We start from the raw sequence: 23,115 nt of genomic DNA, 5'->3' as shown, positions 1-23,115 counted from the left end.
TTTTCCTAGCTGGCTTTACTGGGGAAGAACGCCCACCTACGGGTTAGGGGTTCTTTCTGAAACTCAGTGTGGGAGGGTTTTGAGGTAAAAGAATGCCTAGTGGGTCCTGAGCATTTGTCGGCACCGCCCCCCCCCCCCAAGCCTGGGGACAGCATTTACAGAGGCTTGGGTCTCGCCCCCCTCATCCCCACCCATGCTGGAGGCACAGACTGAGCACTTAGTAAAATATTTCATTCGGTAAGTCTTGTTTTCCTCCTAGGGTCAAGGCCACAGCAGAATGCTGGGGGCAGTGGGGGGCGGGTAAGGGGGGGGGGGACGTGAAGGAGGGCGTGAACCTGCTTCCATGCCAGTTTTCTGATTAGTTCTCCGGCGGGGGTGCAGTGAGGAAGCCGCCCTCTCCCCTGTGGGTGAAAAGAAGGAAGAGAGCCCTCTGCCATAGACTGCTGGGTGTAGCCGGTGGATTCGGCTCCACAGCCAACAGGTTGTGTATGTCTGTAGAACTGGGGTGACACCCATACGTTTTACCACTTAGGGTAGTGAAATCAAGTGAACTGATTAGAAGGAGAAGCGTAACTTAACCCCAGTCAGTCTGGGGAGACCCATCGAATTGCCGCCACCCCTTTGAGGTCAAGCCCAAGCTCCTAGATATCCCCAAGAATAGCGCTAATACTAAGCACTTCCCCTGCCCTGACCGGGGGACAGAGGGGACACCGCTTCGCCATGCAGCACCATTGCTGAGGTCCCTGTCACCCCGTGTTTCCCAAGGCCAGCTCCTGCTGAGTCCCGGACGAGGCACGCAGCCCGGCGGGTGCCAGGCAGACTCGAGTCTCTGCGACGCTCCATTTGTCCAGGACTCCCGCGAGGGGCGGAGTTCCCTTCCCAGTCCCGCCCCCGGCCCCAGCCCAGAGAGGCGGGGTCCGAGTTCCAGACCAAGAACCAGGGCGGGGCCAAGGGTGCTCCCGGTCCGGCAGGGCCCCCCAGGCTCGGAGCTTCCCCCCCGCGCGCTGCACTAGTCCGTGCCGTCCACCAGCTCGCACAGCATGTTCTCCAGAGCCGTGATGCGCTGCTCCTGGGCCTGCACCTGCTCACGAAGGGCCTTGATCTCCTCCAGCAGCGTCTCTAGAGTGTGCTGCTGCTGGGGCACAGGGGAGAGAAGAGGCTGTGTCTGGAAGGGATCGGTAGTGGGGGATGTGTAGACTGGGCCGGAGTGGAGCGAGGCCGCATCTTACCGACAATGGGGCGTCGCTGGCCGACTGGCTGCGGCGGGGGCCCGAGGGAGGGCGCACGTCCAGAATATTGCGCTTGGTGACCCGAAGCTCGCGGTGCTTGGGAGGTATGTAACCGTCCCTCAACGAGATGAGCACAGGTTCCGCGTCCTGGCCAGCTAGCCATTCGTCAGCTTCTAGGGCTGGCTCAGGGCCAGGCGTATCTGGGTATAGATCGTCCTGGAACAAGTCTGACTGCGGGCGGCGTGGGGAGAGAGGAGGACTAGTGTTAGCAGAGTGCCTGGCCTGCTCCGCTCCCTTCCTCCTCGGAGCCTTCGCTCAACCCCTCTTCCAGCCTCCTCACCTTGCGGGGCACAGTCATGATGATGGGCTCACATTTTCTTTCGTGCAACTTGTAGAACCTGGAAGGGAGCGGGGTTCAACACCCCCGCAGGCTCCCACCCCCTTTTCTGCCTGGGATCAATGGGTTGGAGACCAACACTTGCTGAGCCCCTATCATGCTCTGTACTTCAAAACACATTATTGGCCCAGCTGGTAAAACATCGCTGATGGGGTGTTTGTATTATTTTACAGATGAGGAAACTGAAGTTTAGAGAGTGTTAAGCTAGTTAATGCTGAGACTGGCACCGAAACAAGCCTGTTTGACACCCCCCCCCCCCCAAGTCCCTGTGTCTTCCCCAATGGCTAGTGGGGACAGACATGGCAAGCGAGAAGGCTGCTGACCGGGCGATCTCACACTTGTTGACTTCCAGTCCCCGCTTGGGCATGAAACCCATGCCCCTCTGAGGCTCCTTGCTGCTGAACGTGTTCAGGTAATGCACGAAAGGTGGTTCGTCTGTAATCTCAAAGTACCGAATGCTGCTGTCGCCCTGCAAAACCAGTCGGGTCAGAGACTCTCCCAGGCAGAATTTCAACATCTCGGTCAAGCCCTTGTACTTCCCTCCCGGCCGCAAGCACCTTGCCGCATAGGTAGACGATGCTGGAGTCGGGATCATAGAAGGGCAGTAGGACCCCGTTGCTTGTGTCCATCTCCTGCAGTGCCACTGGTTCCTCGAAATTGTTCTGCCCGAGCACAGGAGGCGTGACCAGCCCTGCTCTGGCCACGTGCCACTTCTGGACCCCCTGAAAGCCCCTTTAAGCTTCCTACCCGCTCCAAACTCCAAGCGTTCCCAAGGCAGCTCTGGAGAACGCAGCACCACCCCCCCCCCCGCCCCCGCCCCCGCCCGCACATATACCCCTGCGCCGCCGCATGCAGTCACCGCAAACCACCCCCAGGGACTCGGCATCACCAGGTGGAGGTGCCAGCGTGGGCTCCTTCAGGCGACGCAGCAAAACTGGGCAGAGGGGTGGGTGTGGGGATGGCAGGCGCTGCAAAGGGGGCAGCAGCCTCCAGCCCAGTCCAGGTGGGCATGCCCTGCGGGTGGGGGGCGCCTGGCCCCTCTCCCGTGATGCCAGTCCCCGGGGCACACACCCCAAGCTTCCAGCTGCGTTACCGGGTCCCACAGGCCCAGCTCTCGCTGGCTCATGCGGGTGAAGCCCGTGGTGAAGATATGACCCTGGCGCGTGAAGACGGCCCGCATGGGCCTCATTCCCTCGTGGGCCGCAAACCTCTCCTGGGGGAAGGGGGGAGACAGGGAGAGGCGTCACCCAGTTGCCTGCTCTGGAGAGCCTGGAGGGCCGAGCAACCAGCTTGCTGATTTTGGTGGGGAAGAGACAGGGTAGGGGTGGGGGTTGGAGACAGAAGAGGGCCTAACTACTCAGCTTCCTGGGGGTCCCTGGCTGGCCGCTGGCCTGGAGAGAGTCTGGGCCCATAGAGAGTGGGAGGCGCGGGCCTCTCAGCAGATCCCGAGCCCTTAAGCGCCCTCAGAGGCTGATCCCTAGAGCAGGGGATGTCTGCCGGCTCCCCGGGTCGCAGCGAGGCTTTTCCCAGACAGGAGCTCCCCGCTCCGCTTCCGCCTTCTCGGGCACAGGCCGCGGCCTGGGAGGGCGCTCCTGGCAGGCCCAGCGAAGGAGCGAGCGCGTGTGCCCAGCGCGGCCTGGCCTACCGGGTCCCAGAGCGCGAGTTGCCGCTCACTCATCCTGCTGAAGCCGGTGCTGAGTAGCTTCCCGTCTGCAGTGAAGACGGCCCGCAGCGGGCGGGCGCCCTCGTGAGGCCGGGCTCGCTCCTGCTCGCGGGGTTAGTGGGTTAGAGCGCCCGCCGGCCCGCCCCCGCCCCGGCCGCGCCCTCCACGCGCACCCCGCGCAGACATGCACGTGCCCCACGCACCCGCACCCCGCGTAAAATTGAGGCTGGTGAGGCAGGTGCCGCCGCCCTGCCAGGGTACCGAGCTGGGACTAATGAGGCACGAGGGTTGTCCCCTCTCTCCCTGCCGCCCAGTGGGTTGACTAGGGCAGAAAGGGGCCTGCCAGAGAGCCCGTGTCGGGCTCCAAACCCTGGAAGATGGCGCTGGGTGCCAGATGAGAGGAGAGGGGTGCGGGAGGTTTCATGCAGGTTCTGGTGGAGGGATAGAGTTGGCAGGTTCTCGCTCAATTACAACTGAAAGAGCACTGCTCTGAGCTTCTGAGATGCAGGGGAGTGGAGGGAACAGGAGGGGGGCAGAAAATTGTGGACTGTGGGCTTACTTAGGGCTGGGAGCAGTGGTTGCAGACACTGGAAGGAGGGTGGCCTTGGGTTGGGGTGGGGAGGCGAGAGCTGGGACTAGGGGCTCAGAGGATTAAGGGTACAGGGGCCTGACAGCTGGTTGGGGGATGGCCACGCCAAGCACTCACCGCCACCACCTGGCCCTTGCGGGGGTCTATAATGCGCAGGGTCTTGTCCTTGCAGGTCGTGGCTAGCAGGCTACCATTGCTGTTCCAGCAAACACTGTGGATGACGTCCGGGTGCATGTCATCTAGACTCAGGAGCACCTCCCCAGTGCCCACATTCCAGATGATGATCACATTGTCACCACCTGTCCAGAGCAGCCAGTCACCATTACTTGGGTCCTGCCTTTGCTTGCCCCCCCCCCCCCCCACAATCTACAGTAGGGACCCCTCCCCCAGGCCCCAGACCTGCACTGAGCAGAACATTCCGGGCAGTAGGGTGCCAGCAGAGGATGCCCACACGTTTGGAGTGGCCCTCGAGTGTAATGATGGGTTCTGTGATGTTGCGCATAGGGGTATAGTCTGGAATTTGCCACACCTAGGTGGGGAGGAAAAGGCATAGGGTAAGTGGGATGAGGGGCCTGCTTTGTCCCTCTACTCCTCCCTTATTCCGCACCCCGCCCCCCAACCCTACAGGCTCTCTTGAGTGGTAAAAATCAAATGCAGGGCAAGATGTAATGGCGCCTGCCCCAGGCAGAAGCAGCTGGGAGCCAGGAGGGGGCACTGCCAGCTCTCCAGAGACCTCTCTATACACCCCAGCAGGGAGACTTCAGAGCACTGCCCCCTTGCTCTTCAGGCCTCAAGTTGGCCATGGCTATAATTAGTCCTAAGAAGTGCATCCTGGGAGCCGGTGGGCATGTGGCTAAATATAGCCTGGGAGCTGGGCAGGGTAGGGCCCTAGGACCTAGCAACTCTTTTACCACCTTCCCTAACACAGGTGAGGCAGCCCTCCCCCCCCCCCTTCCCCTGTCCAACTGCCCTGAAGCATCCACTTGGCTCCTACCATGACCGTGGTGTCGTCTGAGGCACTGGCGATGACGTTGTCATTATGTGGGCACCAGTCGATGTCCAGCACTGGAGCAGTGTGCCCAGTGACCAGAGGGTAGTTCTTATCCACTCGTCCTGTCTGGAGGGGTCAGAGAGGGAGCTATAGGGTCACTTTCCTGTGTGTTTTTTGGGGGTAGGCAGTGGACCTGTTTACATCTCAGTACTCTATCACCTATTTTCTCTTTGCAAACCCCTTTCTGCATCTTCAGCCCCATCCAACTACTTCCTGTACTTCACTGAAGGCAGAGTTGAAGTCATTTAATATCTCAGACACAGAGAGGTAATGACTTAGCCAAAGACACAGAGCAAGATACTGGTTGAGTCAGTACTTGAACTCTCAGTCCAGAGCTCTTGCAAAAATACCTATTAGGAGGAAGCTGTTCTTGGGCCTGTTCTCCCAGTGAGAATGTCTATAGGAAGCCCCTGGTAGAAGAGGTCAAGGTGAGGTAATATGGAATGCAGTGGCCAATAGCCCTTTCTTTGTCCCCCTTGGCAAGTCTCCCCCTTGTCACTGGTTTGACCTTGGAACCACAAGCAGCAGTTACTCCTAGTGCCTGAGCTGGCGCTCATCTACTTTGGTCCTTATGGGCTTTTTATGGGGGCTCTGAAACCTTTGCAGGGGCTGGAGTCAGTCCAGACCAGGCAGTAGGGGAGTGGGGTGGCTGTGTAGCATTGGAATGGCAGTTGTACTGGGTGAGGAAGTGGCTCCAGCTTGAAATTTGAGCCCTGGGGATGGTGTCCTTAGATGATGTCTGCATTGTCCCCAAGTGAGTCACTGGCTATTGTCAGGCCTCTTTCTGACCCTGCCACCTGTGGAACCTCCCTTAACAAGGTATAGGGGCCAGATCCAGGTCAAGGTCATGACTTCAGGTGGCCATCCTGGGGGGTGGAGATTTCTAAGAGGCTTGAGGCCACTCATCAAAGGTGGCAGTCACTGCTGGCCTCCATCTCTGGGGTAGGGAGGGCTTTGGCCTTATATGTCATGTCCCCCTGCCCTTCGTTCTCATTCTATCCCACTGTAAGAACCACAGTGGGGAGGTGGCCAGGGACTCTTTGGAAAGAGCTTGACTCTGTCCTCAGTGTGCTGCTCTGGGGTGTGATTTAATCCAATGATCACCCTGCTCTGGGGAGAAAGATCCCACACCCAAAACATGAGGAGGCATGGCATTAGGAGAGATGGGGACAGAGTCTGGGCCAGGCCCTGGCTCCACTGCTTCCCAACTATCTTCATAATACTCTTCTGGTCCCTGCTGGCAACAGGGTGCTGCATGGAGTGAGGGATGGGCTATGAGTGGGTGCAGGGCACTGTGATGCTGCTGCTCTGTGAAGGGTGAGGGAGCCTCCCACTTGGTCCCCAAGGGCTTGGGGAACAGGGAGCAGCCAGTGGATACAAACTGCCCTCCTGACTGAAGGAGGGGTCCCCAGGAGCTACAGCCAGTGTCTTCCCCACTGCTTTCTTCCCTTCATCCCTCACCTTGGCCAGAGGCAGGACAATGAAGGCACCTCCACCTCCAGCCTCCACAATAATGGCCAGGAATTTGGGGTTGACAGCACAGAAGGAGCTGTCCCACGTGACCTTGGACACACGGATATCCTCGTAGGACTGGTCAGCCTTTGCTGCCTGCCCAAACACATGGCGGAACTTGCTCTGCCGAACCACACGCCGGCTCATGGCTGTGGGTAGAAGTGGAGGATCTCAGTGCCCAGAAATGCCTTTGGTCCTTAGTCCTGTGAGCTGTGGGAGGGAGGAAGAGTAGGGAGAGGATGGCAAGTGAGAAGGGTTGTCTGGCCACAAGTCAGGTCCTAGAAGCAGGGAGCTTTCTTCTAGGTGATTAAAGTATGGGAGAGATCTTTGCCACCTATAAAGTGCTGCTTAATTCAAGAGGTTACGATTTGGGGACTGACTTTTTTGAGACCCAGGCAGGAGACAGTGGAGTTTGGGACTGAAAGCTTCCTGGAAGCTGAAGTGATTTGGGGAGGAATGTCCATGCCAGGCTGCCCTCCTGCTGTCAGCCTTGGCTGAGCATCTCTTCAGGAAGTGTTTATCTCCCAGCAGCACCTTGTCCAGAATCAGAGGCCCTGGTTGTGGGATCTTGGCTCAAGGCCAGCTATGGGGCTAAGATTGTAGCCCCCCCCCCGCAAGATCCCCAAACCTGTATGTTTAACAGTTCAGGCAGAGGGACTTTTGCCTGTTTCTAAAAATACGCCAAGGAGAAGTTCCTCCTGTCAGCTAACCTGAGCCTTTCCTGCTACTATTTTCATCAATTTCCTCCCATCCTGTTGGGGGACACAGTGTAAGTGGATCTCTCCTCTTTCCACGCTTCTCTTCACTGGCTTCTCTAAGAGGTTTTAACTATGGTCTGGCTTTTGCCTACCACACTTTGGTCCCGTTCTTCTATGCGTCCTCTCTCCTACTCAACTTTCCTGGGGTGGGGTCCTCAACGCCCAGGCTATGGCCAGATTTGCAGGAGTGGGGTGGGTGATGTGGGGAGGGTGACGATCCTTTTCTTCAAACAGGGTTTGTGTTGTGCTCTTCCCCAGGGGGCTCACCGAGCTTTTCCAAAGCCCCAGCCACGGACTCCTGCCCCTCCCCAGCCCCAGGCTTCCCCGTGCCCTTCACGCCGCTTCTATGGCCCCAGGCCTGACGCCCGGCCTCCCCGCACCCTCCTCGGGCCTCCTGCCCCAGCACTGCGTTCTTGGGAGAAGAGGTGTCGGTGCCCTGCAGGCGCGCGGGCCGCTGTCCGGCCAAATATAGACACCAAGTCCGCCCCGCCCGGGACCGAATTTGGCGGCGCGGGGGAGGGGGCGCAGACCTCTGCTTCTCCGGAGACCCCGCCCGCTCCGCTGGCTGCGGTGGCAGCGTGTGTGTGGGGGGGTACCTGGTCCTGAGTGGGCCGAGGGGCGCTCACGCTGCGACTCCTCTGCAGTGGGGGCTAGGGGTGCGCTGGGGGCCGAGGGAGGCGTCAGGGCGACGGAACTGCTTCTCCGGGTGTCCGCTGCGTCTGGGGCCCGGGTGTTCGTCTGAGCGCTCCAGCCACTGCTTGCGGCTCTCTGAGGCCCGGCGTCGCTGCAGTCCCAGCTGCCGCTGCCATCAACCTGCGGAGGCGGGGCCTGTGGCGGGGGCGGGGCCAGAGCTGCCCCGCCCCTCCAGCGGCGGGAAAGTTGAGCGCAGTGGACTCCGCGCCACGGTAGCCAGTCCGCTGGCCAAAGAAAACTGTCAAAAGTAATTGAATGTGTACACGCAGGTTGTGCGCACTCCTTCCCGCCCTCCGTGCCTCCTGGGTGGGCTGGGCATACCGAGCAAGATTAGGTGCCTTCGCGCCGCATTTCTGTTGCAATCGCACTCCCAACTTAGCCTGTCCCGGCTGGCGGTCCTGGTCTTCGGGACTGAACGCCCAGACCCTCCTGGGGAGAGGTCCCGCAAACTGCTTTGAGGGAGTCATTTCAACCCTTGGATGAGGGCCTAGGCTGGCCCAGGGCAGCTCCAGAGTACCTGACAGGGGGCACTGATGTTACTGTCATTGTTGTTATTAATGGCTGTAACGACCACTTCAGAACCTAAAACGTTGGCACTGTAGGCATTTCACCCTTTTAGAGAGGATTCCATGGAGCAAGGCAGAACACAGCCTAAAGACTGGGTGGGGGAGTGAATCCACCTTGACCCCATGGGAACACCAGATGCAAGGAGAAGCAGCTGCCACAGGCCTTCAACAACCAAATTTTAGACGCCCAACCTGACTCTTAAGTCTTCCGGGATTTGTTTGAATTGATGGCCAGCTGTGTTCCAGGGAAGTCCCAGCCCTCATTCACTCCCGCTGGGATCCATGGATCTGAGTACTGATCAAGATTAAGAAGGAAATAGGGGTGCCTGGGTGGCTCAGTAGGTTAAGCATCCAATTCTTGGTTTCAGCTCAGGTCATGATCTCATGGTTCATGAGTTTGAGCCCCCTGTTGGGCCCTGCGCTGTTGGTGCAGAGCCTGGTTGGGATTCTCTCTCTCCCTTTCTTTCTGCCCCTCCCTCTGCTTATGCTCTCTCTCTCTCTCAAAATAAATAAGTTAAAAAAAAAAAAAAGACTAAGGAGGAAATAAAAAGAAACCTAATCAAAATACAGCCAGTGAAAAACAACTAGTCCCTGAAGCTGCTGTACACCCAGTATCCACCCACTGCCTGGATTTCTTGCTCTGGATCATAAGGCCCTTGGAGGCCAGCATGAGGCCAGGTATTACCTCTTCTTCTCTAGGGCACACCTGGGGATCAACGGAACAGCCCTGGGGAGGGAAGATGGTGGAAAGCTCAAAGGCCCACACAAGGGTCCTTCTCAGGAAGATTCCAAGTATCCAGTGGCTTGTAGGGGAACAGAACCAGAAACTGTTACAGGTGCTCCAGAAAGAATTCGTGGCATGGAGGGCCTTAAGGGCAAAGAGTCTCCCTTTTACCTAAAGATTCCAGGTACATGATTAGGAGGAAAAGACCTGAGTGAGTCAGTTGCTCCTTAATAACAATAGCTCACACCTATTGTGTGCCAGACACTGTTCTAAGGTCTTTACACATATTAATTACATTCTGATAACAGTCTTCTGTGATAGCTATTATTATTATCGCTATGTTAGAGGTGAGGAAACTAAGGTACAAAGAGATTAAGTAGCTTACCCATCAGTCAACTGGTAGTTGGTGGAGCTGAAACTTTTATCCAGTGGTCTGGCATCTGGGTCCATGCTTTTCAGCACCATGCATTTCTGCCTCCTCTTGAAGGATAATGCTACTTTATCTCACAAGTGCTGATCCTGAGAGATACTGTCTGTGGCACAAAGGATGCTTGGACTAACTAGAAAACTGGAGCTCTAGCCCTGGCTCAATCACCCCATTTTTGCAGTTCTCTGAGCTGTAAAACAAAGAGAGCTGGGTCAGGTTCTTTCCAACTCTGCACGACCTGTTGGCAGAGAAGGGATTTGACATGTCACCTTCTACCTTGAAGTGACCTTTTCTTCCCTTTCCTTTCCTCCTCTTTAAAGAGCACTCCATTCTAAAGCCCCCTCCCCTTTTTTCAAGTTTATTTATTCTGAAAGAAAGAGAGAGCAAGCAGGCGAGGGGCGGAGAGAAGGAGAGAACCCCAAGCAGGCTCCACGCCAAACTTGCAGAGCCAGACAAGGGGCTCCATCTCACAAACTGTGAGATCATGACCTGAGTGGAAGTCAAGAGTCAGATGCTTAACTGACTGAGCCATCCAGGTGCCGGGAGCACTGCATTCTAGACACAAGAGTTTGAGACTAGGAAGCACGATTCTTTTAATCCATCCTGCCTTCAGTTCTATCATCTGAGAGGAGGGGTGCTCTCCAGGTACAGGAGCAGGGAGTTGCAATAATTACCTGGACCAGGCATGTGTCAGCCCTGCCCTCTGGCTTTCTTCAGAGTGCCAAAGATTGACAGAGAGCTGGGTGGGTGGAGCCAAGGCATAAAGAACTAATTAGCAGGAGAAGCCACTGGGTTTGGTGCTTTCCTGTGTGGTTAACCATTTGAACTATTAGCTGAGCTCTGAACTACAATCTGTAGAAGACAAGCATGGATTCCATTTTTCATAAAGTCATTTTCTGGGAGAGGTGGCCTGGGAATTTAGACATGATTTGGTTCGTTTGCTTTGGCCAGAAAGACTGAGCTTATCTAGACAGGTTGGTGACTCTGGGAACCCCTAGAAAATCTGTGAAATGACCTTGCCTCCATTATCATGCATTCTGGCACTCCAGCCAGAGCCCAGTGATGTGCCCTTTCTACTTGATTTGGATAATTCAGAAAGCAGCAGGCAGACTTCATCTTAGTTCAAGGCAGTGTTTCCTCTGGAAGCTTCAGTACATTGTTAGCAATTTGGAAACTGAGCTTTCCCTAGACAGTAGTGCTTCCTTGTATATGATGACTGGCACCACCAAATAGCTCCTGAAGGGTCGGTCTATGGAGGAGTGGGATTAGTGGAGAATCTCTCTTCCCACACCCTGCCTGTTTTAGAGAACTGCCAGTTGACCTCATCTCCCTTCTTCCACTATTGACATTCAATGCTTCTAATCGCAGGAGGGGGTTAAGAGCTTGTACTTCGTTAGAAAGTCACACCTCATTTCTGGAAACCACTCAGTGAGCTGAGGTGGCTTGTGCTCAAAGTCTGTGAGCTCTATCTCACTAATGTCCAGCGGTCAGCCACCCAGAAAATCTAGTCCCTGATGGGGCAGGTCACAGCAGCTGTCCCAGAGCAGTCGCTCTGTACCACACATGGCAGAGGAATTTTTGGTTCCTTTGCTTATTCATTCTCCTAACATTCAGGTGACCAGGCCAAGTTCCCGCTTGGTCACTTGATTGGAGGCACAATGTCTGAAATAATCTTTAGTGATTCTATTTCCCATCCAGTCTTTACTTTGTGGGAGGTAGAAAGTTAAGATCCACACCCTCCCCCCCCCCCCCCCCCCCCACTGAGTTCAGCTAACTGTTAAGGATGTGCATGATGGAGATCAGTGAGAATCGTTCCATGTTTATCATCAGTGTTCTCTTCCAATCCCTTCACCTGCTCCAGCACCACCCCACTTTTGTTGATCAAGTACACATTTCATCTTCAAAATAAAAATTTATTTAATCTGTAACAAGAACATTGAATCTGCACATTTGCGCACAAGTTCACATTTAAAAACAGCAGAGCACATCAGTAATAAAAAAAACCTATAATACAAGTGGAACATCCCAACCACCAGGAAGATTAAGGGAGGAGATGAGACCACTCTATATTCTGCTTCAAATGCCTCAGAAAGGTCCCAGAGATTCCAGGGAGCACCTGCTTTATTTAATAAAATGTGAGCATAAAAGTTTGGACTGGCCTGGGGCAAAGGTAACAGTCAGTGGGAGAGTCTTTTGGACTTATTTCCTACATTTAAAACAAGTCCTACAAAATAAAGTACAAAGAAAGAAAAAAAAAAAAGGCACCTCAAGCTATGCCAGGCAAACCAAAATCCAATAAAACATAAAAACCAAACAATTCCCTGTGGGCCTGTTGATTGAGAATCATTTCAGGGCCAGTTACCCAGTTTCCAGGTTGGGTCATCAGCTTGAAGTAAGCCCTGGGTATTAGCTCTGCATGTGTAGAGGACACTGCCACCAGTGTCGCTGTGAGGACACAGATGGCAGCTGGTCATATACCCTCTGAGGCATCTTGAAGCCAATGAGGGATGATTCCAGTTTAGAAATCCTGTCCTAGATCTCTGGGGCACTGAGAAAGTGAGGCTGGTTTTCTTTTCATAGCAGGAGCCAGGCCCGGTCACCCACCACTTCCAGGCTGGAAAAGTACAGAAGCACCTTGCAATAGCTCTCCATGGCATCAAGGAACCCCAAAGCCCTGGGACAGGGTTAGGAGTGTGCAGCTTCCTGCTCTGGCGGCAGGCTTTTCCTAAAGTGGGTGTTAGAGGAGTTGAGGCAGCAAATACATTTATGCCTAATACATGCCTTGACCTTTTAGTCTGGAAGGGAAAACAAGGTCCAAGATACTTTCAAGTTGGACTGGTGCTGAAAGAGCTACAATTTCACCTACCATCAAAAAAAAAAAAAAAAAAAAAAAAAAAGGCAAAACAAAACTGGACAAAAATGACACTAGCCATTCACTGTTATAACCATCACTGAAAGACACACCATCACTGACTGAGGAAATGACGATTTCCATACAGAGTGTTAAACAGGAGTGTGGGACACAGATGGAAAAATTAGCTCCAGGTCCTCCCCATGTACCAACCAGTGGGCTGACCACTCTGGCCTTGCTTTGTGTGAGGACTCACAGGACAGCCAGGGCTGGGTGCCTGGAGGAGGATACTGAGTGGCTATCAAGATGATGCATGTTTTAATTATCACAATGTAAACAAAGTATCCACAAATAGTTGTCAAAAAGAGCCAAAGAATGGCTTTATTTAAAAAATTTTCAATGCCCTTAAAAGTAACCCTCTTTGCATAATGCTTTCTTAAAAGAAAACAACTCCCACAAAAACACCTTTACCAAACATGCTTAGATCACTTTAAACTGAAATCCTCAGATGGAACGGGTGAAGATTTCTGTGAGCTGCTATGTCTCAGAAACTTCAGGTCTATCCAAAAGTAACTGTCTGGGGCCTTTCAGTAGGAGGGGACCTCAGAGCCTGGGCTGTCTTCCTCAGGCTGTCCTTGGAGTGCTTGGTAGTTCCCCAAATGAGAAAGAATTGGGATAAAGGTATAGAATCAGGAAAATGCTACAGAGCCTGAAGAGCCCGGGATGCTAAGAATGATCCCAAACATTAAGAATCTGAAAGGCAACCAAAATGAGATGATGATTACTCCACTACAGTACTATAGTTCTACTATAGTATATACCACTCCTAAGTGTTTCTAAAATCCAGAACGGGTTGGGATTTCTCTCCTTCCTACTGACCAGGTAACCAGATTACAGCTCTAAAGTGTTCTCCTGGGGCTTTTACCCCCTGCACCAAAATGTTATTTTATATTTGCACGTGTGCACGCACATACACACTTACTCTCTCCTCCAGAGTAACTTGAGAGCCAGACTATGGTGGCTTTCAAAATAAAGAGAGCAAGAGGTCAAGACTTTTCCTACTCCTGTCCATCTACTAGACCTGCTGTTCCAGGTCTGAGTTTTCCATGAATGGAAAAGAGAAATAGGCCTCCCAAGACTATCAGAAAGTTTGAAGACAAGAAAGTCCGAGAAGTCCTTGAGAGTGCTCATCATGTACTTCCCCTGGACCTCGCTCAGCTATGCAAATAACACAAGAACACTCAGTTGTGGGAGTTTTGAGAGGGCTGGCAAAACCCCATGGCAAGGTTGAATTACAGGCCCTGTGTAGAAGATGTTTATTTAAGCAGGTAAATTAAATGATTAAAAAAAAAAAAAAAGGAAGGCAGAGCAAGACTATTTCCTTTTCCTTTTCTAAAAAGTCATCTTCACAGCATTAGAGGATCTCTTCCCCATCTTTGTTCTTACTTAATGCAGGGATAGTGAGCGTTCGACACGACTGCAGGGGAGTAGAGAGAACAGTGCAATACTGTTGATCCTGCTTGTACTTAATGTGAGGGATGTCACCATTTCAAAGGGTTAATGAGCGGGCACCACTCTCTTCACCTCTCACCCCACCACAACTTTCTGTCTTTTCTCCATCAATAATGGCGGTGGTGGAAGTGCCTCAACAAGACAGGGCCGTTTAGATGGATGAGCCCTGGAAATTCATAACCCTGTCTTGCAAGCCTCCTCACACTGGTACATACCACCTAAAAAAACACTTCATAACATATTAAATATCCAGGAACCACAAAGCCATGTGGATGATACATGTGAACATGTAAGGAAACTATTTAGGGACAGCACAGGTACACAAAATTACTACATCATAAAGACACTAGAGCGGGAGGCTTCTGTCCAATCCACCTCCTGGCAGCGATGTCAGACCCAACCATGGCTTCCACACAGTGACTGGATTCACAGCTCCCCTGGAGCATCTGTGAATAGCTCAGTCCACCTCTCTGTAGCAGGTCACCCTGCTACCTGCCCCCACCAAACTCCAGCCTCTGACATTCCCTTGACAGTCTAGGTATCCACATTTTCCTCTCAGTGCTGTGATGAACCAAAAAACCAAAACTCAACTCTGTACTTGGTCAATCTCTCAGCAAGGTGGACATCAACCAGAGCCAACAGAAGCAAATGTGCAAACCTCTTCAGTTCTGATGAGCTGCAGAGGGTGTTTCATTCCAGGCTAAATGCTTCTTGTAAGCAGCTGAAATAAGCTTGTTTATGGCAAGTGCTCCTGTGTTAAGGATCTCCACAATAGCAGCAAAGCAACAGCATCCTAAATGGAGTCATAATGGGTGCCTGCCCTTGGCGGGGAGGGGGGGGGGCTCCCCACAACCTTTCAGCCCAATCCACATGAGAAGCTTCCACCCTGGGCCAGCAGTAACACTCACAGACTCCTTGGCTGTGGTTCAGCTACTGGCAAACAACCTACCCTGGGATTTCAGTCTCAAAGAGAAATCAGACTTCAGTCAAACTGTGATCTAATGGGAGCCTTTAGGGGTTTCTCTGAGGAGGAAGTTACTAACACATAATTTGGCAGGAGCTGGCGATTAGAAGTCTCCATTTAAACAATTAAAACCACCATCAACATATTCTGCAGATTCCTACCAACACCCATCAGTTTTATTTCTGTGCTGTGTGTTTTCTCCAGTTGCAGCTTTACTTCTTTTTAAAAAGAATAAATCAAAAAGATCCTACGACATCAACAACAAAACACTGTAAGAAAGTGACAACATTATGTACATAAATACTGTGTATAAGCTAGAGAAATGACAAATCTCTCAGGAAAATAAAAAAAACAACAACCCATGTCAAGTGTTAACAGTGATAACATTGGTAAGAAAACTTTGCATTCAATGGAGGTTATACATAGGTAATGTAACAATTCAAATATCATCTATGAAATTAAAAAAAAAAAAGGCAGCATTGAAGAAACAGCATGAAGGAGGAAAGTAAACTGGAAAATATGGCCATTAAACTCAGAAGGCCCACAGAATTATTCAAGTAATGGAAGTGTTAAAACCCTATGTAATGTATTCATTTTACAAGAACACACTGACTTTCAATTGCTGTTTTTCAAACCTGTCCCTATTACGTTTTGGTTGAAAGGATCTTGCATTTCCTGGCAGGGAGGGCCAGGATGACCACCTACGTGGAGCCCACTGACCCAGCCTCTCCAGACTGCTCCTCCTCCTTCTCGTATGCATTCCTCTACACAGGACCCCTCGGGTTTCATTTGGGGTTCACTTTGAACTTAAAAATTATGTGTTTGGGGGGAAAAAACCCTATTTGCTTGCTAAGTTTACAAAGCCAGCCACTATTGTGTCTTTCTGTGATGATATACTCTGGAATACCAGAAGAAGTGGATTCTGGAAGACCCCTTCGAAAGCACAGCGGAATTTGCCAACTTGGGGAATTCCTGGTGGGCGGGGGCCCAAGGCTCAGAGACTTGTGGCTGCCCTTCGGCCCAATCTCAGGCTTTGGGTCTGAAGACCAAACCATCATCACACAGGCCCAGGGGAAGAGGAGCATTTCCAATTCCCAGCTTCCTCCCCACCCTCCCCATCTGCTTCCTTCTGCAAGCAAGCAAGCAAGCAAGCAAGCAAGCAAGCAAGCAAGCAAGCAAGAGTGCTTTTTCTCAGAGGGCAAAAATGAGGAGCTGATGGGAGCTGATTGAAAAACAGCAATTTGCCTTTGATAAAGGTGCTCTTTGAAAATGAGTATTTTTTGAGGTTTGATTTTTCGAAAAATAAAAAAATGATAAAATGGTCTTGCTGTCCAAATCAATCTCTCACGCACACATACACAGAGAAAAAAACCCTAACCCTGCATGCGCCAGGAACAGTAAAATGACCAAAATATTATAAAATTAACCAATAAAGTGCATGTTCTTTACATATTACACCTGCCCCTTTTACAAACATTTCTTTTAGAAAGTCACATGTGTAGGCTCAGAATCACATGGTATTATAGAAGGGGTTGGTTGTCCGTTTTTTATCATTTGCTTTTTTCAGTCTCCTAAGGGGGTGAGTTCTGCCGTGCTGCTGACGGGGCGCCACAGCCAGCCCGGGATCCGGGCCTGCACGCTGAAGTCCCTGGGGTTGTAGCAAAGGAAGGCCTCCTTCAGAACTAGTCAATTTGGGTTCTGCCCTGGGGAGCAAACACTGCTGACCGTAACCAAATTCTTTGGCATACTGTACGATAGGCTTCTCCACTGGCTTGCTCTGAGCGATACACTCTGTTGTTTTGAGTTGCTCTATAAAATACTTGGTGGGCTCTAGGTTCTGGGGGGCATCTGGGTTTTCTGAGGACTCCTGGGGCTCCATGGCATGCATGCCTGAGTCTGTTCTGATGAAGGGCTGAAGCAGTTTGAGATGAGAGGGCTCAGAGGAGACAGGCTCTCTATCTGATAAACAGTCTTTACAGAGGTCCAAGTAACCTAACTTGGCAAGGGAAGCTGAATGCCGCATTTGGGCTGTTTTGGTGAGTCCTGCCTGGCAGATCGCTCGGGACTCGATGTCTTTAGTGCGCTCTTTCACCACACTGAGGCTATGGCTGACACTCTTCATACTGTCACTACTAGAACTATGTGGGGGTTGACAGGCTGCAGGTAATGGGTCCAGTTTTTCTTGTAACTTCCCAATATTATCACCAAGTTTGCTTAGGTCTTCACTCCTTAACAGAGAGCCCTCATATGGCACTTCACTGCCACTGGAGAGTGCACCGTCCAGACCTTCTTCCCAGCCGCCCTGCTCCAAAGAGGGCTCGTTGTCTGTGGTGCTGCTTTGCTCTGTGAAGCCTTCCAGGTGAACTACGGCCCGGGAATGTGCGTAATCCAAGTTGGCAGACGGTACATGGGTTGTGTGACTGACAAAAGGTGTTCCTGTCTCCAGTGCCACTGACAGGCTGTTGTCCCAGTCTTCAGGGCTGCTCAGGGTAGAGGTCAGGTTGGTGGGACTGTCGTGCTCAGGAGAGGAAGAATGAGGCAGAGGTAGCAGTGTGGGGTGCAGAGCAGGCTGGTCGGGGCCCAGAGTCCTGTTCAGATTTTCATCCAGTGTACAGAGGACGGTGATGGAATTCTCCCTTTTCACGCTCCTCAGTCCTTGCTCCCCACTCTTTTCGCTGGTGGCTCTTTCACCCCCTTGCCCAGTGTGACTGGGTGACATAATGATTTCGATCTTCTTGGGAAGGGAAAGAGGGACCGACTGTGTCTCAGATCCCTGGCATGAAACCACAGTCCTCGGATCCTTCAGGACTCCTTCCAGCTTTGTTCTAATATCTGACCCTGGGTACTCTTGAAACTCCAGCGGCTCTAGTGCTGGAACAATGGCATTTTGCTCGGAATGGGGCAGCAGGCCAGCCTCAGACCCACTGCATTTCCCTTTGCCCTTGTTAATCTCTGGTTCCTTGGGGACAAAAGAATGTTCTAGGGTAGCTTCATCACTCTTCCCTTTTGGTGCTAGGTCTGCCACAGAAGACTCATTCTTGGAATTCTTGCGGATGGACAATGAGGTACAACCAGGGGCAGCACCATGGTGCTCTTGCTCCTGTCGCAAGCGTTCTTCAAACTCCAAGGTGGCTCGCCTCACAGACCCAGGGCACCACTTGGCACCCGGGTGCATCCCTGGGCCCCAGAGTTCTTGTTCCTCCTCAGCTGGTTCTTCTTCTTCCAACTCTGTGGTGAATGAGTGTGTAGTCAGGCAGCCTTCTAGGTCCCACTTCCCTGAGTCTTTGGCTAGTTCAGGCTGGGCTGTGTAGGAACCTTCATTCTGCTCCAGATTTCCAGGTTTGTTCTCTAGGGCCTGGGCCCTCTCCAGGGGCAGCTCATGGATGGTGTGCTTCTTTGGTGTATGGCATGGGTTGGATAGGATGTCTCCTTTCAGTTGAATCTGTCCAACTCCTTGACTGATGGATTCGATCTCAGTGACGATTTCTTTGACTGAAATTGCATTTTCTGAGTGAGATTGCATGAAGATATCTGGGCTGACCAGCTCTGAGATTGCCTAGGGAGAAACAGTGAGATGGTTATGGCAAAGTGCAGTCTAATTAAAAATGCCAGATGTTGTACTTATTAATCTTCTAATCCAGGAGAACCTTCTGGCTATGAGGACACAAATCACAGAGTGCCTGGGACTGTCCTCTGGCCATCTGTTTTGTCATACAAAAAAAACCCAGATTCATTAAAGGCAGAGATACAAAATTAGTTACAGGTTGAATCACTGCCTACTAAACTTTTGTTCTGTTTACTCAAACAGAATTCTGACCCAATATCTTGTTCCAAAAATGAACAGCAGATAGCCTTGGAGGTTCCTATAATCCTTACTTTCCTAAGATTATTAGCGTTCAGGATTTAGGCCATATTGGGATAGATGAGATTTTTCTTTTCTGGCCTATCAACTTCCAGTTGGATTTTTTTTTTAATATTTATTTTATTTTATTTTATTTTATTTTAATTAATTAATTAATTAATTAATTTATTTATTTATAGCGAGCACGAGCTAGCGAGCACGGGGGAGGGCAGAGAGGAAGACACAGAATCTGAAGCAGGCTCCAGGCTCTGAGCTGTCAGCACAGAGCCCAACACGGGGCTTGAACTCATGCACCATGAGATCATGACCTAAGCCGAAGTCAGACACTTAACCGACTGACCCACCCAGGCGCCCCTCAACTTCCACTTTGATTCTAACCTTATTTAAGAAAAGGAGTTCCATTCAAGGGCTCAGTGGCCACCTTCAACATGCCCAGTGATAGGGCGAGATGGATGAGGTTATCATCTAATGCCTGATTTGGAGACTCACTGCTCCCTTCTCTCCTCTGTCCTGCCAGCTTTCCTCCTGATCCTCCCCCTGCACCTCCTGGCAGTAGCATTCCAGCACATGAGGGCACTCTGTACCTGATCACACAATTTCCAAGTTTGACATGGCTCCTTCTGGGAGAGGTTTACTTGGCTTATGCAGCCATATGCCTGAGCAACTTAGAAACTGTGACTCTCTGACATTTTACTGTTCTACCAGTTACAATTCCTAGATGGATTTAGAACAAGGCAAAAGAAAACTGGCCAACACAAAATCAAGTCCTATGTTGGGGGAGGGGGGGAAGGTAAGGATTTCAAAATCTGGAAATGGCCATTGGACATCTCTTAAAGTGGCATCATGATAGCCATCAATCTGCTTTGTTAACATTTTTATAAGCCTTCAACATATAATATTTCCGTACGAATTGTTTTGGTCTTTCTCCTTCAAGAGAAAGTCAGAACTAGTACAAACTAACAAGGTCAGTTATGCCTTTGGGAGAAATCTCCTGGGACATTAGGCAGAGGTAAACTAGCCAAGACTGGGAGAGAAGCCACAGTGAGCCCAGTGTGTGCATGGGCTGTGGAGAGTGCTCATATGACTAGGGACTTTGCAGAAAAGCTATTTCTGTCGGAGCTGCTACACCCACTGGTCCAAAGGAGAGCTCAAGCATTCTGATTTCCCAGTAGAGAGAAGACAGCAGCAGAGGCAATGAATGTCCTGGGATAGCTGAGACAGAGAAAAGATGAGTAACGGACAAGGTGGTAAATATAAGTAGATAGATATCAGGAGATATCAAAATGTAGTCACTCCCACTGAAACCATTAAGTGAAATTTGGCAGGTGAGAGTAAATCTGTCATCATTTACTTCCCAACTACTGTATTATATTGATCTAAGATACCATTATTGTTTTTAAGATGCATCCCAATTTCAGAAGTGTCAAAATGAGAATAAGTGTGAGTTTTAGCATTGATGATACACAGTAATTCTTCCCCTGGGCTCCTAAGAGTTCATATGCTACAGAGAAGAATCCAGGGATTCTGTCTGCTCTCAATCATTTCCTCAAACCATCCCCCAAGTCTTGGATACTACAGGGTCTGAGATGAGGAACAATCCAGAAACATTATTAATAACATCATCATCAAGAACTCAGCATTGGTTCCTACTCTAACAACTATTCACACATGTCTAGTCTTTGCATTTTCTGAGACAGAAAGAATTTCCCAAACAAATCCATCTCCACAAAAAGGCCTTACTCATTATCCCAGACACTTCATTATTGGTGAGATCTGGTCTGAACTGCAGAGGATCAGGGAAGGGACCTCTCCTTGTGCAGGCAAGACATTCATTTTGACTAATCCCTTCTTCCCACATCCCCTCTCAGAAGTGCTTCTAAAAACACCAAAAATCTGGAAAGATAAGTTTCTCAAAAGGCAATGGATTAAAAAAAATTTTTAATCCTAAATTTTTAAGGAAAGTCTCGGCTATAGAGTCTCTCCCGTACTGCCTTCCTAAATCTTTAGCAACATCAAAAATACAATGAACAGAGCAGACTCCCAACTATTTTATCTTCAAAGAGAACTTCATTAGGTAGAAAACTATAAAGACAGTTTTTACCTTTGACTGTTCCTCATCTATTGAAGATTCTTCAGATGCATGGGGAGTATTACTCAAAGAGCTGCTTCTCTGGTCGTCAGCTGTCACTTCAGAAGGGGTTACTTCTACCACTGAAAGTCGACAGGTCTCACCCCTTCCTCCACCCAGTTCTTCCATCCTTGAGTGAGAAAAAGATCGAGACCGGGTTTCTTGGGAAAGCTCTACAAACTTCTCTAGGGCGCTAAAAAAATCAATGCGATCTGTACTGAAATCTGAGACTTCAGCCTGGCAAGTGGGTTGGGGGCTCGGTGATTCAGGATCAGGGGACATGGGAAGGTCTTTCAGGCGAGATGTCAATTCTTCCAGAGGCAGTAAGTGGACGTTCACATCTGTTTTCAGCGCATCTGTCTCCAGATCTTCCACTGTTAAGTCTGGGAACTTGTTGGCAATTTCTGGGGCCTGTCCAGGTTGGATTAAGGCTTTGGATGCATGGCAGTTGTCAAGAGGGAATTTTGATTCATTGAGACAACACCCTGATGAGCATCCATTGATGTCATTTAGGTTTAATTCATCTTCAATCTGTCCGGCATGAAATTCCCTAGAAGTAAACTCCAAGCAGATCATTCTTTCTTTGGTACACAGGCCCTTCTGATTTTCATCTTGTGGGACAACATGTTCCACAAAGACGGGAGGTATGGGTGGGTGACTCTCCATGGTCTTCACCTCGGCAATCTGGTCTGCTGAGGTGGTGATCTCCTTCTTGTTGAGTTCTAGCCCTGGTTTGCAGATAGGTTCGTGGTGGTCTGAGAGGTCGCTATCTGAATGAGATCTCCAGAGCTTGTTATGTCGCTGTTTGCTGTGGGGACATACACAGGAAATGCCTCACTCTGGTTTGTGAAATCAACCAACACCCACCCAGGAAATCGCTCCCAGATAATATTAAATCTTAACCTGCAAAATGCTTTGTTAATACCCAGTGGAAGAAGTAGGCAATAAACATTTGTAAAGATGCTCAATTTGGGGCACCTGGGTGATTCAGTTGGTTGAGGATTCGACTCTTGATTTTGGCTCAGGTCATGATCTCACGGTTTGTGAGATCGGGCCCCAAGTCAGGTTTGTGTGTACAGCCTGGAACTTGCTTGGGATTCTGTCTCCCTCTCTGCCCCTCCCTAACTTGTATCTGTCTCTCTCAAAATAAATAAATAAAGTTTAAAAAAAGATGCTCTATTTAACTAATAGCAAAATACAAAAACAAAACAACAAAAATCAATATGATATCTGATTTTTTACCTATCAGACTGACAAGATCTAAAATGGTTAACAGCTAGTGTTGATGACGGCATAGCCAGACAAGCCCTCTCACATACAATCTTGAGTACAATCTGACAATAGCTCTCAAAATTTAACCCTTTATTCAGCAATCAATTCTTTTAAGGATTTTTCTTGGAGAAATACAACTATAGGTGCACAAAGATACAAAGATGTTTACTATGTAATACTATGGTACTAAAGGATCAGACACGAAAAAGAAAGGATTTATTAAAAAAACTTTTTTTAATGTTTACTTATTGATAGACTTTTTAAGAGAGAGAGAGAGAGACAGACAGACACAGAGAGACAGAGTGAGACAGAGTACGAGCCAGGGAGGGGCAGGGAGAGAAGGAGACACAGAATCTGAAGCAGGCTCCGGGCTCCAAGCTGTCAGCACAGAGCCTGATGCAGGTTTCAAACCCATGAACCATGAGATCATGACCTGAGCTGAAGTTGGATGCCCAACCAACTGAGCCACCCAGGTGCCTCAAAAAGAGGATTTATTTGAATTACAGTCCATATACCCACATGCTACAGGTACTTTAGTAGAATGTTGTCCAAGATGAGTGAAAGAGCATGCTGACCACATTTGGAATGGTCAGTTCCCAGGTTAATAAGTACAGGAAAATATTTGGAGGTACATCATCAAATTGGTAACAGGGTTTCTTTCAAGGAAGGCAGAATACTTTTGGAGAGGGCTTTACTGTCTTTACTCTGTATTTCTATAAATTTTAAAATTTAAAAATGAGCATGTTTAACATTAATAACTGGGGAGGGGGAAACTAAAACAAAATAGCACCTAAACAATACAAAGAGAAATATTCTATTGGAGCTCATTCCAAGTTCTCATAATTTGGATAAAGAGCTGATACACAGTTAATCACTGAAATAGAAATGTGAGGAGGGTGGTAATCTTTCTTGAATTA

The 23,115-nt window shown here is 50.2% G+C and overlaps 2 protein-coding genes across 18 annotated transcripts in view; both read right to left on the bottom strand.

The window, feature by feature from the left end:
* Positions 1-45: 45 nt before the first annotated feature.
* On the bottom strand, positions 46-7,882 carry CORO6 (coronin 6). Of its 12 annotated transcripts, none has more exons than XM_042966626.1 (13): positions 7,796-7,882; positions 6,391-6,651; positions 4,873-4,995; positions 4,278-4,407; positions 3,996-4,177; positions 3,272-3,391; positions 2,720-2,839; positions 2,184-2,288; positions 1,950-2,095; positions 1,570-1,627; positions 1,230-1,460; positions 1,038-1,135; positions 46-401 (listed from the first exon to the last, which is right to left on the bottom strand). In XM_042966626.1, exons 2-13 carry the CDS (start codon positions 6,586-6,588, stop codon positions 359-361), a joined length of 1,554 nt encoding a protein of 517 aa, XP_042822560.1. In that variant the 5' UTR covers positions 6,589-6,651; positions 7,796-7,882; the 3' UTR covers positions 46-358. The 12 variants fall into 12 exon arrangements, with proteins under 12 accessions (XP_042822560.1, XP_042822561.1, XP_042822562.1 ...); XM_042966627.1 differs by having other exon boundaries at positions 1,038-1,132; XM_042966628.1 differs by having other exon boundaries at positions 46-1,135.
* A 3,619-nt stretch (positions 7,883-11,501) lies between these two features.
* SSH2 (slingshot protein phosphatase 2) overlaps positions 11,502-23,115 on the bottom strand; it is a 254,643-nt gene continuing 243,029 nt past the window's right edge. For all 6 annotated transcript variants that reach the window (XM_042966620.1, XM_042966619.1, XM_042966621.1 and 3 more), the window contains 2 exons: positions 20,900-21,734; positions 11,502-18,492 (listed from right to left, as the gene is read on the bottom strand). In XM_042966620.1, coding sequence (XP_042822554.1) covers positions 16,447-18,492; positions 20,900-21,734 — 2,881 coding nt within the window. In that variant the 3' untranslated portion in view covers positions 11,502-16,446. The remainder of the gene's footprint in view (positions 18,493-20,899; positions 21,735-23,115) is intronic.

Source organism: Panthera tigris, chromosome E1, assembly GCF_018350195.1.
Source record: "Panthera tigris isolate Pti1 chromosome E1, P.tigris_Pti1_mat1.1, whole genome shotgun sequence".
Lineage (NCBI taxonomy): Eukaryota > Metazoa > Chordata > Mammalia > Carnivora > Felidae > Panthera > Panthera tigris.
Note: the sequence above shows the minus strand (reverse complement) of the source record. Positions and strands in the feature narration are given on the sequence as shown.